Genomic DNA, 14,424 nt, shown 5'->3' on the forward strand with positions numbered 1-14,424 from the left:
CTGACATGGCGACTGCTCATGGCAGGGGACCTGGACGGCCGGCGAGAGGTACAGTACAATACAGTAGGGAGGGCGTGTCAGCGGAGCTGGGTTGGGTGGTGAAGTCGCGTCCCGCGGCGAGGATCGATGTGGATGTTCACATGCTCAGGCACGTATGACGGCGGTCGAGACACATAGCACCGGACCTGCCCAGATACGAGCAACCGGACCTAGCTTTCACGCCCGCACCCGGACCACCTCTCCACAGCTCGCGCGGAGCCCTGCCATTTCGCCATCACTTTCTCGCTTGAGAGAGGTTGCCATGTCCTCGTCTCTTCGTCGTCGCGTCGCCGGCGACAGCAGCCAGGATGCTCCCTCCGCTGTCAGCGACGACCAAACCCGCGCCTCCGCCAAAGATTTCTCCTCGCCCGCGCCCAAGCCGACCGTACAGAAGAAGAGCTTCGGCAGCAAGAGATGGAACCTGTTCGTCCTCGGACTTGGCGGAGTCCTCGGCATCGTGCTGGCCGGATGGTTCGCCCAGAACAACGAGATGATTGACCTGGCTGCCATTACGGACCTCAACCTGGAGACGATAGCAGACATTGTGCCTGCCGGGCTCCTCCAGGATGCTAAAGACTTGCAAGTAAGCCTCCAAATGTGGGGATGGGGGAGTTTTATTGTGAGCTGGCCGTGTGCGGTGCCTTGTGGCTTCAGTCGTGTTTTTCTTTGCTTTTCAACCATATCTTTTTGCTCTTGGTGATTGTGCACGTTGGAGCTTACAATGCGACCAAACCTATAGAAACACGAGCGCGAAGCGGTAAATTACGATTCGTTTGCGGTCGGTCTCCACGCGCGTTCCCAAGGCGTGCAAGCCTCCAACCCCGTCATTATGGTCCCCGGCGTCATATCAACGGGCCTTGAGAGCTGGGGAACCGAGGAAATATCCAGACAATACTTCCGCAAGCGCTTGTGGGGCAGTTGGACCATGATGAAAGCTCTGGTCATGGACAAGCCCAACTGGAAGCAGCACATTATGCTCGACAAGCACACTGGCTTGGATCCACCCGGCGGAATCAAGTTGCGCGCAGCTCAGGGTTTTGATGCTACGGACTTCTTCATCACGGGCTACTGGATATGGAACAAGATCTTGGAGAACCTGGCGACCATCGGCTATGATCCCACGAATGCCTTCACTGCGGCTTATGACTGGCGACTCTCGTACATGAACTACGAAAAGCGCGATCAATACTTTACCCGTCTCAAGTCACACATTGAGCTGGCTGTCAAGGTTTCCGACAAAAAGGTTGTCCTGCTTTCGCACAGCATGGGCTCACAAGTGCTCTACTACTTCTTCCACTGGGTCGAGGCCCGTGGATACGGCGATGGTGGTCCCAATTGGGTAGAAGAGCATGTGGATTCTTGGATCAACATCAGTGGTTGCATGCTCGGTACTCCCAAAGGAATGCCAGCGGTGCTCTCTGGCGAGATGAAGGATACTGCACAGCTGAACGCGTTTGCTGTTTATGGCGCTGAAAAGTTCCTCAGCCGCTCCGAGCGAGCAGAAATCTTCCGTGCCATGCCAGGCATCAGCAGCATGCTACCCATAGGCGGAGAAGCGGTCTGGGGCAACCACGAGTCTGCGCCAGACGATGCCCCTGGACAAAACAACACCTTTGGTTCATTCATACGCTTTAGGGAAATAAACGGCACGACAGATGGACACAACAACATGACTGTTACAGAAGCTCTGCCCTTCCTCTTCAAGCACAGCGAGGAATGGTACGAAGACATGATTACAAGCAGCTACTCCCACGGCGTAGCACATACGAAGGAGGAGATTGATCGCAACCAAGACATTCCGTCGAAATGGATCAACCCGCTGGAAACGCGCCTGCCACTCGCACCCAGTCTCAAAATCTACTGCTTCTACGGCATCGGCAAGCCAACAGAGCGGGCCTACTTCTACCGCCCTGACCACGACCTCCTTTCGTCCCTCAACGTGACCATGGACACGGGGTACACGGCCGGCGAGGTCGACCACGGCATCTTGATGGGCGAGGGCGACGGGACGGTCAATCTGCTAAGCACGGGCTACATGTGTGCCAAGGGGTGGAAGATGAAGCGGTACAACCCCGCCGGCGCGCAGATCAAGACCTACGAGATGCCCCACGAGCCGGACCGGTTCTCGCCCAGAGGTGGCCCTAACACGGGTAAGTTGAGACAAACATGTATGCCACTGATGAACGCGGACATGCTGCTAAAGTTGTGAAATCCAGGTGACCACGTCGACATCCTCGGCCGCTCGTCCCTCAACGACATGATCCTCAAGGTCGCTGGAGGCAAGGGGCATACGATTGACAATCACATCGTGTCCAACATCTTGGAATACGCCGACAAGGTAGCCATTCGCGACGACGACGACGACAGCGACTACGAGTAATTTTGGGGCGATGCGAAGACTTTGCTTTGCTTCTCCTTGTTGCAATCAGACGGCGTTTTGGCGGCAAGATTCTTTTTTTGTGGGTGATACCAGTAGATTCCTGGGAGCAGAAGAGCCTTATTCTGTGGCATGACTGTTTTTTTGGACATGGAGGATCGTGCGCAGTTGATGCCTCATTGTTCCGGTTACGTCGTGGTGTAAGCTTAGCCTATTGCTTTGTTGGATTTTCATTCGCCGTTGAGTCGCGCGAACCCTTGGAGCCGGAGACGAGACGGCCATGAAGAAATTGAAAATGTTAATCCCCCTAATTCATACTGACTGTCTTGTGTGTGTCATCACGCCCAACGCTTTCTGTAGACTCCTCGATTGGCCGCTGCGTTTCAATCATAAAGCAGAAAGCAAGAGCAGCACTCCAGCTCAAGTACAACCTATCTCTCGAGCTGATTGACGCGCTGGACTTGCCAATCCAGCTTGTGGCCCAGGCCATCCTTCCAGTGCTTCGCCTTACCAAGCTTCTGAATCCACTCGACCGTGTCCTGAATCGAATCGCAGTCGGTCAGCGCATTCTGCTTCAGCTCAACCACAACATGCAAACGACTCCCATCCCACTCGCACCGAAACTGCACCCTCTTGTAGGTAGAAAGATTGCCAGCGGGGTAGACGGCAGCGATGAGCGCCGCCACGCGTCCAAAATACCTCAACGCCCACACATCCGTCGACATGGTTTTCAGCCGGTCGTACAGGTCGGCGTTCATGGGGTCCAGCGCCTTGCGTCCGCCGTACCTCTCGCACAGCCCGACGGCCAGCGCAGCGCGGTCCTCGTGGCTGAGCCCGTGGGCGCCCGCGAGCGCGCCCGTGACGGTGCTCTGCAGGGCGCACGCGGCGTTGATGTCCTTCGGCAGCGACGCGTGCAGGAACATGGATCGGGCCAGCGCTTCCACGAAGCCGCCTGCTTGCAGCGGCCGCGGCGTGTGCGGTGCGGCGGCGCGCAGGAGCTCGCACACAGCGGCGGTCGCGGCGTCGGAGAGGGCATTGGGGGCCAGCTTGGGCGCGACGGCGAGAGGATGCTGCTGGCGGATTTCGCGAGGGAGACTGGCGAACAGCGCGCCCTCTCGCACGCCGCCCTGACAAAAGTAGATGCTATGGAGCTTGGGGACGGCTTCGCCGACGCAGGACACGAGGTTCGCGACTGCTGGGATCTGCGAAATGCGCCGCTTGGATAGGCGGTGCATTTTCAGGAGTTTGCTATTTTCTGACTTGGCGCGCACGGCGGCGGCGATGGTTTGCGTGTCGTGGAACATTTCTGCCGGCACGTTGAAGCCGTTGATGACGGGGATGGGATAAGGGTTTTGTGGGTGGTTGTCCATGAGCGCGAAGCCCCAGCCCCTGAATCCGCCGCCGGAAAGGTAGAGATTGAGGCGACCTTGGGATAGGTCCTTTTTGAGCTCGATTGGAAGGTCGAGGCTTTCGTATGCCTCTTTGAGCTTGGAAATCATGACTTTCTTTACCATGTTAGAGAATGTAACCCAGGTTTTGGTTTCCAGGTCGACTTACTCGCTCCGGAGGATTTTGAGTGAGAGCCGCAGCTCCGTATGGTAAGCTCACAGCCGATTTAGACTTGAGGACCTCGCCCTCGCGGGCGCATATCCACGACATCTGAGTGCTGCCACCGCCCAGGTCCATGCACAAGCCCTGCACCTGGTGGAAGCTGCTCGCGATGCCGAAAGCACCATGATCACCTTCCTCTTTTTTGGACAAAAGCCTGACATCCCAGCCAGTGCTTTGCTTGATGGCTGCAAGGAACTCTTCCGAATTGATTGCCACGCGAGTGGCCTCGGTTGCGAGCACTTGAATGTTTTGCTCGCCCACATCAAAGTCTAAGCAGATGACTTTGAAGCGCAAAAATGCCTTGACGACTTGCTGAATGACTTCTTTTGGAATCGGCCTCTTCTCTCCATCACTCCATTGAGCATCATACAGAGAGAGCCCTAGCCGGTCTGAGTAGACCGTGGGCAAAATGCGAGCGGTTCTCTCCGAAGTGTCGCTAATTGAGAACCTGATGCCATTGCTGAAAACCCGGAGCAGCGTCAGCCATCCTGAAGCAAAGAGACGAGGAAGTCTTCGTGAATGAAATTGGTCTTTTTTTGGAAAAGTTTCAATCGACTGCAAGAATTGAAAATATGTTTGGGGTTTGCAGAGGCACGCAAGGCTGAGGCTTGAAAATGCAAATACCTGCCCATGTCTATGACTGCTTTGAAGTTCGCCATGATGTGCTTTCGGTCAGTGCTGATCTTGGTATGGCGAGAAGTTTCGCGGAAAACAGATATTGAATCGCAAATATAGAAAAGGAGAGAGAGTTGTCTGAAAAGTTGCGGTCGAAGCACAGCGTTTTGGGGGCCGATACTTGGATTAAGCTCTCGGGAGCGCTAGTCTCAAAACGGTAGTCGTCTCAAAACGGCAGTCGTCTCAACACCACACCTTCGACAACCCTCCTCCTTTTCCCCGTACATCGCGTCCTCTATAGTCATTCTTTCAAAAAGCCACCCGGAGATTACGGAAAACACATCTTGTGCGCTGAAGCTCACCCTAGGCTAACAGCCCGCTTGTATACTGAGCCGCTACCCTCCAAAGGCCAAAAGCGGAGCATCAAGTCTTCGGAAATTGCCCTTCTTTTCTTTTGGAGTTTGGGAGTATCGAATGCAGACTAGTTTCCTCTGTTCGCCTTCCAAGATGAACAATGAGACGGGTAAGTCACAAGAGCCGGGGCCAGTGTGCAAATGTCGAGTCTGTGCGTGCTGCCAGTCTTGTGTCATTCATGTGAGGGCACGGTTGAAGTGCCTCTTCTTTCTCACAGTCTTGTTTTACCAGTGTTAATTTTTGGATGTTTTGACTGTTTCGAAATTTTTTTGATCTTTTCTTTTGGATTCCGCTCAACCTGCGTTGTTGACGCGGCACTGTTTATCGTCCACTCACCTCGGCGCTAACCAGCGCCGTACCCTCCACGACGGCAACACGCCGTGACTACCCCACACCTACCACTACAATTGCGAGTCTTCGGTTCGTCACCATGACTGACATCAATCCTGCCCCCTCAGACGGTGGGGTTTGTCTCTCTACTCTTCCCTTCCGCACCCGCCCATCGGCCACTATGAACGCAACTCAGGTCCAGTTCTTCGGCGAATTCCAGAACTACACCATCGACAACAATGTCAGCGCCCTGGAAAACTTCAAGCGTCTCTCTGGCCAACGTTTCTGGAAGGTCGGAGCCCCAGCCTGGAACGGTGCCTGGCAGCGCTGCTTCGGTCGCCCATACGATGTCTCGCAGTACCCCTTTCACGCTGAGGTCCTGCGCTCTTACTTTGACCGCTTCCCCAAATACTACACCAACACTCGCCTCACGATGGCTCAAGAGTTCGCCCATCTCGCAAGCTCGCAGGGTTGGGCGAAGAACAGCATGATATGGAAGCGCGAGTGGCGCGAATACCTCCTCAAGTCCTTCGCGCAGCACCACGGCGCCGACTCTCGCCTCGAGGGATGGCAAAAGCTTTGCACGGAGGTCGGCAAAGTCCCCGGTCGTTCCATCACGCAGTGCAAGACGGTAAGCGTGCCCGTTCCTTCTCAATCCACACGTAGTCCACGATCTGCCTAACATTTTCACCGTCGCAGATTTTGAAAAGTGTCTACGTCAACCTCGTCGACCTGATGAACTGTCGTCGCAGCTGGAACAATGCGCATGGACGCGACGACCCCATCCCCGAAGACGGCCTGCCAGGTCTTGTCAAATTCATCAATTACAGCACTTTTCTGCTCTACACGCAGAGCAAGGGCAAGGTCTTCCCGAAGGCTACTGCCAAGGCCGATGGCTTCGTTAAGGCTCTGCTTCGAGAGGTTTTTCACCACCACTAGGTGGCCTTGGATCGACTTGCATGTCAAATTTCCTTGAATCCTCATGACACACGCCTGAGACTGGGTTGAGCGAGTGTGAGGTGAAGACGAAGGATTCGAAAAGCGTTGACGGAGATTCTGGGAAGAGGGCTCGGGCTCGGGCGACATGCTCCACCCGACAAAAGTCCCTCGATCGTTGAAGCACGAGACCGGAATGATTGTGGGAGACGGAAACTCAAGAACTCACATGACCCACCCCCATCCCCCCCCTCAAAAAAAAAAAAAAAAAAAAAAAAAAAACCAAATCCCTCGCCCATCGAAGAAGAAAGTTGGAAAGACTCTTGTCCTATCGTGGTAGTCAGACAGCGCAACAATCAACTTCTTCCCTTACAAGAATCTCTCTCACTATTCAGGGCGGCTTGGAAGCCTCCCAAGGTTTTGTAGTTGTTTGTGTAGAGAAGGTGACGTTGCGCACGCGCTCAGATATAGCCTTACATCTCTGCGCACCTGTAGGTAGGTTCCAGTGGTCAAAGACTTGTATTCTGACCTTGAAGACAACGCGAACGATTCGCATGGTCATTCAGATGAAGGAATTTCTCTGCACTGGCTCAGCAGCACCACAATCTTGCTGGTCAAAGTAAAATGGATAGACGTCAAACCTCAACACATAGTTGCCTCTCAATCGTCCAGCTCTCTCTTATTGCAAGCCGCAGACCGAACAATACTCAAAAAGAAACAAAGGTTATCTTATAAAGAGCGACTGTACTATAGATACAAGAGGGCGCCTCGATGACTCCCCGTCCGATCGAATCGAAGCCGGCCGTCCTCAAACAACAAGGGGCATGTGCGCATATATGTACAGCGACAGAGGGGGTAGAAAATTAGAGAGCTGGGGAAATGGAAAGCAAGCAAAGACGGGGAAAGAATCGAGTGACCCACGACGGCGCCAGAAAAGAGGCGCGTCCGGCTGGTCTCTCTCAGCCCAAGAAGACCAAAGTACAAGAGGTAAACAGTGATATGGGAGAGTGATATCTTGCCGGGCAACAACAGAGATGGAAGATGAAGGGAAGATCAGTCAGCAAAGGAAAAAATTAACTTGGTTCTGGCTTCCAAAGACCGCGCAAAACTCGTGTCTGAGTTTATCTCCAACTAGCAGTCAATCAGGATCTTAAGACGAAGGAACCAAAAGAAACGAGGCAAAGATTGGAAAGACAAGAAGATTGCTAATTGAAAAAAGAGAAAAAATAAAGCGAAGCGGCCATCACATCATTAGAGTCTGTCTTCAGACAGCAGTGTAGGTCCCGCTCGTGATCTTCTTGACCGTCGCCACCGGCTTCCAGGTCGCGGCCGCAGCGGCGGTGCTGCTGCTCGGCCCGCTGTCGTCAGCAAAAGGATCCGCCTCAGCGTCAGCGTTTTCGCCACTCGGCGGCACCATTTGCGAGACTTCCAACCCACTCCCCTGGCCCACGGCCTGCTCTCCGCTGATCTCCCACCGTGCTTCTGCGTTGCCAGGCTTGGCCTCGCCCTCGGTGTAGAAGCGAGCTCGGAGCTGCTGCGCGGGTTGATCGCTGCTGAGCGTGACGACGCCCAGACGCCAGTAAATCAGGTTTCTGTCCTTGGAAAAGGTTCCGACTGGTTTTGACTGGCAGTGCGCAGACTTTGCGCCGGTGGGGTCGAGGTGAATGACGAGGACTACGTTGTTGAGGTTGATGCTGGTGCGGCCAGGCGCGAGCTTGAAAGCGGGATTGAGAGAGTAGGTAAGGATCACGGACGTCTGAGTCGGCTCTACTTTCCATGCCGTTGACAGCGAGATAGGCGCAAAAGAGGCAACATTCGAGTCATCGAGATGCACCTGATATTTGAACCCTACTTGCGTTCTCGTGATGCTGGAGAGATTCACCGTGTAGTCGCCCGCTCTTGCTTGCACTTGGTCGATGAATGTTGGGTTTGGCGCGACCTTTTCAAGAACGGGGAAGTTGTCCAACCGGATTGTTTCATTTCCAAACGGAACCGACAAGTCGACAGGATTGTATGCCAATGCCAGCTCCCCAATCACAACCGCCCTAGTGAGGATGCCTTGCTCAAACCAGGCACTCACGGTCTCCACAATAGAAGAGTTGAGGCCTGGCTCGTGCAGATCGGGATGCTTGACGGTGTGGCTGTGGGCGCTGCTCAATGATCGACCGGAACGAATCGATTGGGTATCGGACGTGGGGGGTTCATCACCGAGATTGAGGCGGTGGCTATTCGGTCGCAGAGGAGATTGTGGCCTTCCTGAAGGCGGCGATGTTGGCGCTGTCACTGGAGAGCCAGAGGATGATGCTGTCGGTACAGGAGGTACTGGCGGCATGCTGACAGGGTCGGGGACAGGAGGCATTTCGGTGGCTTGAGGGGAGGGCACAAATATCGTGTTGCGCACGTCTCGCCTTCCTCTCGTTGTACCAGAACGTTTTGCTGGGGCCGTTTGCTACAACGATCAGCAAATGCAGAAAACCAAAAAAGGGAGGAACATTCACCATGCGCAAAGTGTTGGCAACATTCGCCATGGCTGCTTGAGCGTCGCCGCTGTCCTCTTCCTGAATCGGAGCATTGCGGATGTCAACCTTGAATTGAGGCGGTACATTTTCCCTGGGAGCAATTGTGAGCCAAGAACTACCTCACACGTACAAACAGCGTACCCTGCGGCTTCTGCTTCTGCTTGAGAGAAAAGATCAGAAGTTGTAGAGGAGCCTGGCATGGAGTAACCTTCAGCATCCTTTTGTGGCTACTGGTTTGTTAGCAACTGTTTGTATTCCTTGAGAGCTAATTTGCTCACCTCAGGAGGTACCACAACTGATGATGTTGGCTGCAACGGTTCTTGCAGCTGCGGGATACCAACATTGAGCCCTCCATTGACAACCTCTGACTCCGGGATGGGCTGATGCTCAGGTACAGGCGGTATTCCGTTGGTGCGGTCGGGAACAGTCCTGCCAGGAGAGACCATTGACTCGCTGGCGCTCGGAGAGCTCGGAATCTGGCTTTCGGCGAGCCGGGATGGCGAGGAAGGTCTATGATCCGCGTCTCTTGACTTGCTCACGCGGCTGCCAAAGGATGAGAACGCAGAGCCAAAGTTGGCAGTGGATCTTCTGTCAGGAGAAGTAGCACGGGCATATGGCACGGCGCTCTTTCGTCGTCCCAGCACGGTTCCAAGGCGTTTGAGTCCAGAAAGCCCGCCCAGCTTTTGCTCATGTACTGTGGATGGTGAGCGGGGTTCCGGGGACAGGTGGGACAGAGCAGGCGGCCTACCTGAGCCTGATCTCTGGCTTGACCCATCGTCAGGGGTAGGAGGCGGCTGCATGCTTGGAGTTTGGACGGCGCTAGATTGCCCTGGGGTCCTGCTTGTCGTTCTCTCGATTTTGGCCTTGCCATCCGTGGTTTTCAGAGCAAACATTTTGACCTCGTCGGCAGTCTGCACGTCGAGTATCAGACTCAGACATTGCTCTGTTGGGCCACGAGTACGGTCGATCTGGTCAAGCTCCAGGGTTTGGAACTGAGTGAGAGCATCGCGCAAATGGTTGATCCTGCTCTCGTCAACGGCCTGGAGTTGCTCGTAGACGTACGGCGCCTGGGAGTTCCACTGCTGCAAGGCATTCTCCACATCGGACGTGGCGCTGGCGACCTTTCCCGCGGGAGCCTTTTCACCCTTGCCCTTGAGCTTATCCGCTCGCTTCTGTGATGCCTCGATCTCCTTTGCCATGGCAGCCATATTTCCGCTAATTGTGGACATGGTCTGCATCTCTCGGTTGGACTTTTCAAAGTCGCGCAGAGTGCGCTCGACATCGTGCTCCAATTTTGCGGCAAACGAGTGATGTGATTCCGCGAGGGCTTCGGTTGCGCTGACAATTTTGGTCCAGGGCATCGAAAACACACTACACGCCGCTCAGTTCCAGCACCACAAGCCCAATGTTAGAGCAGCATACCCTAGATCGGCGCCAGAGTCAAGAGGCTGCCTTGCAGTAAGCTTACGCAGTCCTTGGGCGTATGCGTCTTCTAGTCGACGTCGCTCCTGATGTCTGCCGTGAGTATCCGCGGGGAGGGAGAACGGCGGGCGGGCGCGAGTACCTGGAGGAAGTCGGCAACGTCGGAATTTACTTTGCTAATGTGCTTCAAGCGTTGGTTCAGCACTGCCACGGCCTGGGCGGGCTCGAGAGAGTCCTGTGATGCGGGTGTCAGTCGACTGGCGCGGTGGTTGCGAGGTCAGGTTCGGGTAGAGCGGGCTCACCAGCATGGCTGGGTACTCTCTCCTGGAGAGATCCATTATGATGAATGGCAAGATTACAGTAGAAGACGCCGGAGTGTCGGAGGGAACGATGACATAGGTAAAGGGAATGCGCAATGGCGAAGGTTGATGCTCGGCGGAGGTCGGTCTGGAGCTGGACTGGAGCTGGAGCTGGGTCAGGTAGGTAGGTTCGTTCCGCTCGGCTGGGCTGCCGGTCCGCTCACTAGGTAGGCTGACATGGAGATTTCCGCTGCATCCTCTCCCCTCGCACTTCTCACGGACCAACAACCTGTTACTCCTAATTTACTGCCAGCACGAATCCCATGCTCCCCGCCGTTCCTGCCCGTCCAATCCATCCCGCTGTCAGGTTACGGCTAAATTGATCCGCTGACTTGTGCTCAAGGCCAAGATGGACTGGAGGGCAGCCGTGAGCTTCTCAGAGCGCCTGGCAAAAATCGTCAAAATGTACGGCATGTTCACGGCCTAGGGAACTTCCAGCTGTTCAACCGTCCCTTTCATCTCGCTTTCCGGCTGGTCGAGCACTGCAATTTTTTGCTCATTCATGTGGCTCACCAACGCAGAACCCATAATTACAAGTTTGCTCACCCCAATGTCCCTCACGTCGACGTGAGCAAGGAAGCTCAGGCGTTGGAGGGCAGTGCCTACGCTGACGCCGCCTCATTCGTAGGTCATCGACGTGGTTCCAGAGTGATACTTTCTGACCATGCACAGGTGGACTACGAGCATCGGTGTGAGTCTATAATAGAAAACTTGTCGCCTGAAGTTGCCTTTTTCGGCAATGCAGATGCTCGACAGGTAAGCCTATGAAAGCGTGCTCGTTAACCTCGTGAGACCAACATTTGATGCAGGCTGCCGATGACGAAGACAAGGACCTACTGGCGGGCCCCCATGTCGACATTGGCAAGTACAAGAGCGCGGTGCATTTCCGCAATGGCTTGTTTTCGGAAGTCTACAAAGCCCGCAGACCAGATGGTCAGACCAACCCAAAATCACAGAAGGGGTCACTGGTGGCTTTAAAGCTCACGACACCAGCCACGATGAATGCACCCCATGATTCTGAGCGGGAAGCTCGCATCATGTTGAAAGCAAAGTCTGAAGAAAAGAACATTCTCCCACTGCTTGAGACCTTTGCCCTGTCAGGTGGACGATTCGTTCTAGTATTTGAGTACATGGCATGGGATCTGGATCAGCTCCTCCAGCAACAAATTTCGTCGCGAGTCCAAATCAAATCAATCATCAAAGACTTGTTTTCAGCACTTGATCACATCCATTCCCTGGGAATCCTTCATCGGGATGTCAAGCCGTCCAACATTCTATTAAGGTCGCCCTCGGGGCCGGCGTTTTTGGCGGACTTTGGCATTGCATGGCTGGATGGGGACAAAGCTTCCGAGCCCGCAGACCAAAAGATTACAGACGTTGGTACAACACATTACCGAGCACCAGAGTTGCTCTTCGGCAACCATCGCTATGGCCCTTCGTTAGACGTGTGGGCTGCTGGATGCGTCGTCGCCGAAGCGGCGTGTCTAGATGGAAAATCACTGTTTAACTCTGGAGAATTGGGCAGCGACCTCGCCCTTATCCAAAGCCACTTCAAGACTCTGGGAACTCCCAATCTGGAAGTGTGGCCAGTGAGTTTGCAAGGCACACACAAAAAGAAGATTAACTAACAAACGACCAGGGAGCCAAGGACTGCAACGACTGGGGAAAGATGGAATTCTACCAGTATGCGCCAAAGCCATGGGAAGAGGTTTTGCCAAGTTGCGATGGCCACGCAAGAGACCTTGTCAGCAAACTTGTCGCCTACGAGAGCACGACACGGCTGACAGCTGCCGAAGTGAGTCACGGCAACTGTTGTGTGGCGTGTGCAGTAACTAACCCGAGGTACTAGGCTCTTCGACACGAGTATTTTCAGAGCTGAGAATTTGCATGGCAAGAGGCTTGTGTGGAGGTGGCACATTGCTTGGGACTAGTGGCGTTCAACGGAGATGAATTTATCAAACTAGAAGACATGGTGCTCGCAGCAGGTGAAGTAGGACCTTGGACCTCAATTGAGTGTCGCCATCCAAAGTTGAATGTTGCTGTCGCGGAATGTTGACGGACGGGGCGGTGGTGTTGTTGTTACGTCTAGTCCCTGCAGCAACGTGGGCGAGGTGGCTCTCACTGTCATGGCTGCCCCACGTTTCACCTTACTCGCTCGACTCGCAACAGCCAGGTCGGCTCTACCTAGACGCCTCCACCTCCAACCCTCTCCGGCCACCAGGAAGCTCCGTGGGCAGATCAATTTATTGATTGCCGCCACAAGGCCACTGCTTGCTGCGCGGTCTCGTCCTCGCTTGCACCCGCAGCATTCAGTTCGCAATCGTCGCGTTTGCGCCATCCGTACCACGCTCCCGGCCGACAGTCCAATTGGACAAGCCGGTCCGCGCATGCCCCCTCGCCCGAAGACGGCATATTAACTCGACACCTGCCGTCACCATGGCCTTCTTATTCAGCCGCAACAGGCAGCGAAACAACATGGACCTCGTGCGGGCAACCAAAGAGACGCTGATGCGAGTGGCGGATGAGGACAAGCCCCAGGCCAACAGAGCCGAGGAGGATCTGGCCAGGAATCTGGCTCAGATGAAGATAATGCTCTCGGGAACACCAGGTATGACGGGCTCGACGAGCTCGCGTGACAAGCACTGACAGGCGACAGACGCGGACGTGAGCCCCGAGCAAGTTTACCAGCTCGTCAATCTGATATGCTCCGAAGACGTCCTCCTACTCCTCGCCCAAAACATCCACAAGCTGCCGTTCGAGGCACGCAAGGACACCCAACTCATAATATCGAATGCCTTCCGATACAAGCTGCCCGGTCAGCCCCAAACCGAACCTCCGGCCATGCACCACATCCTCTCGAACCGGCCCGAGGTCATAATAGAGCTTTGCTACGGATACGAGCGCAGAGAAAGCGCCATGGCATGCGGAGGAGTGCTCCGCGAAGCATTGAAGCACGATGCGGTTGCGGCGTTGATCTTGTACGATGAGCCTGACCGGAGGGGGAAGGATATGCTGGCCCACATCGACCCCAACGTTCCCTCGACCGGCCAAGGCGTGTTCTGGAAGTTCTTTGAATGGATCGACAGGGGAGCGTTCGAGGCTTGCGCGGACGCATTCAATACGTTTAGAGTGAGTGCCGGGCTCAGGAGCGAAGCGAGAGAGCAACCGAGGAGGCGCTGGCTAATCAGCGACAGGACATTCTGACCAAGCACAAGGTGCTCGTGGCGGACTACTTGCAAGTCAACTTTGAGCGCTTCTTCAAGACTTACAACACGGTGCTGGTGCAGTCTGAGAGCTATGTTACCAAGCGGCAATCGATCAAGCTGCTCGGGGAGCTCCTGTTGGACCGTGCGAACTACAACGTCATGACACAGTACGTCGCGTCAGGAGACAACCTGAAGATCATCATGAAGCTGCTCCGCGACGACAGACGCATGATCAACTACGAGGGCTTTCATGTATTCAAGGTGCGTGTGTGGGAGAGGGTGTGCAGGGGCAGACGAGGGCTGACGGGTCGACGACAGGTGTTTGTTGCAAATCCCAACAAGTCGTTGGCCGTGCAAAAGATCTTGATCAACAACAGGGACCGGTTGCTGCGATTCCTTCCGTCGTTCTTGGACGATCGGACAGACGATGACCAGTTCACGGACGAAAAAAGCTTCCTGGTGCGGCAGATTGAGCTGCTGCCCCCGGTGCCGACGGTGCCCGGACAGCAGGGACAGCAGGCAGGGCAAGCATAGGGTAGATGGAAAGGTGGTGTTTCAAGGCGAAGAAATTGAGAGAGTGGGTAGTTTGGTTTTGC

The 14,424-nt window shown here is 54.8% G+C and overlaps 5 protein-coding genes across 5 annotated transcripts; 3 read left to right on the forward strand and 2 right to left on the reverse strand.

The window, feature by feature from the left end:
- Nucleotides 1-5: 5 nt before the first annotated feature.
- IWZ02DRAFT_435319 (phospholipid:diacylglycerol acyltransferase-like protein) lies at nt 6-2,419 on the forward strand (the record flags this gene model as incomplete). Its single annotated transcript, XM_066766434.1, has 4 exons — nt 6-152; nt 194-622; nt 779-2,189; nt 2,256-2,419. The coding sequence occupies 4 exons, from the start codon at nt 6-8 to the stop codon at nt 2,417-2,419; spliced, it is 2,151 nt and encodes a 716-aa protein (XP_066620343.1).
- A 428-nt stretch (nt 2,420-2,847) lies between these two features.
- IWZ02DRAFT_483870 (retrograde regulation protein 2) lies at nt 2,848-4,789 on the reverse strand (the record flags this gene model as incomplete). Its single annotated transcript, XM_066769177.1, has 3 exons — nt 4,652-4,789; nt 3,974-4,487; nt 2,848-3,921 (listed from the first exon to the last, which is right to left on the reverse strand). The coding sequence occupies exons 1-3, from the start codon at nt 4,684-4,686 to the stop codon at nt 2,848-2,850; spliced, it is 1,623 nt and encodes a 540-aa protein (XP_066620344.1). The 5' UTR covers nt 4,687-4,789.
- A 778-nt stretch (nt 4,790-5,567) lies between these two features.
- On the forward strand, nt 5,568-6,325 carry IWZ02DRAFT_492742 (uncharacterized protein; the record flags this gene model as incomplete). Its single annotated transcript, XM_066769874.1, has 2 exons — nt 5,568-6,017; nt 6,086-6,325. The coding sequence occupies 2 exons, from the start codon at nt 5,568-5,570 to the stop codon at nt 6,323-6,325; spliced, it is 690 nt and encodes a 229-aa protein (XP_066620345.1).
- A 1,128-nt stretch (nt 6,326-7,453) lies between these two features.
- Nucleotides 7,454-10,722, reverse strand: IWZ02DRAFT_48323 (Muniscin C-terminal mu homology domain-containing protein). Its single transcript, XM_066769160.1, has 7 exons — nt 10,566-10,722; nt 10,406-10,498; nt 10,264-10,349; nt 9,120-10,212; nt 8,983-9,068; nt 8,821-8,932; nt 7,454-8,771 (listed from the first exon to the last, which is right to left on the reverse strand). Exons 1-7 carry the CDS (start codon nt 10,599-10,601, stop codon nt 7,587-7,589), a joined length of 2,691 nt encoding a protein of 896 aa, XP_066620346.1. The 5' UTR covers nt 10,602-10,722; the 3' UTR covers nt 7,454-7,586.
- Nucleotides 10,723-11,620: 898 nt separating this feature from the next.
- IWZ02DRAFT_471055 (Mo25-like-domain-containing protein) lies at nt 11,621-14,362 on the forward strand (the record flags this gene model as incomplete). Its single annotated transcript, XM_066768843.1, has 7 exons — nt 11,621-12,211; nt 12,262-12,366; nt 12,518-12,531; nt 13,076-13,230; nt 13,279-13,751; nt 13,838-14,089; nt 14,147-14,362. The coding sequence occupies 7 exons, from the start codon at nt 11,621-11,623 to the stop codon at nt 14,360-14,362; spliced, it is 1,806 nt and encodes a 601-aa protein (XP_066620347.1).
- Nucleotides 14,363-14,424: the final 62 nt, after the last annotated feature.

Source organism: Phyllosticta citriasiana (genome assembly GCF_038021145.1).
Source record: "Phyllosticta citriasiana strain CBS 120426 chromosome Unknown IWZ02scaffold_11, whole genome shotgun sequence".
NCBI classification, from domain to species: Eukaryota; Fungi; Ascomycota; class Dothideomycetes; order Botryosphaeriales; family Phyllostictaceae; genus Phyllosticta; species Phyllosticta citriasiana.

Bases quoted from the DNA above. Each gene is read 5' to 3' on its own strand.
- IWZ02DRAFT_48323 (XM_066769160.1), bottom strand. From the start codon at position 10,601: ATGGATCTCTCCAGGAGAGAGTACCCAGCCATGCTG. The intron at 10,350-10,405 runs GTACTCGCGCCC...GGCAGACATCAG, and splicing joins ACGTTGCCGACTTCCTCCAG to GAGCGACGTCGACTAGAAGA. The intron at 8,772-8,820 runs GTGAATGTTCCT...TGATCGTTGTAG, and splicing joins TTGCCAACACTTTGCGCATG to CAAACGGCCCCAGCAAAACG.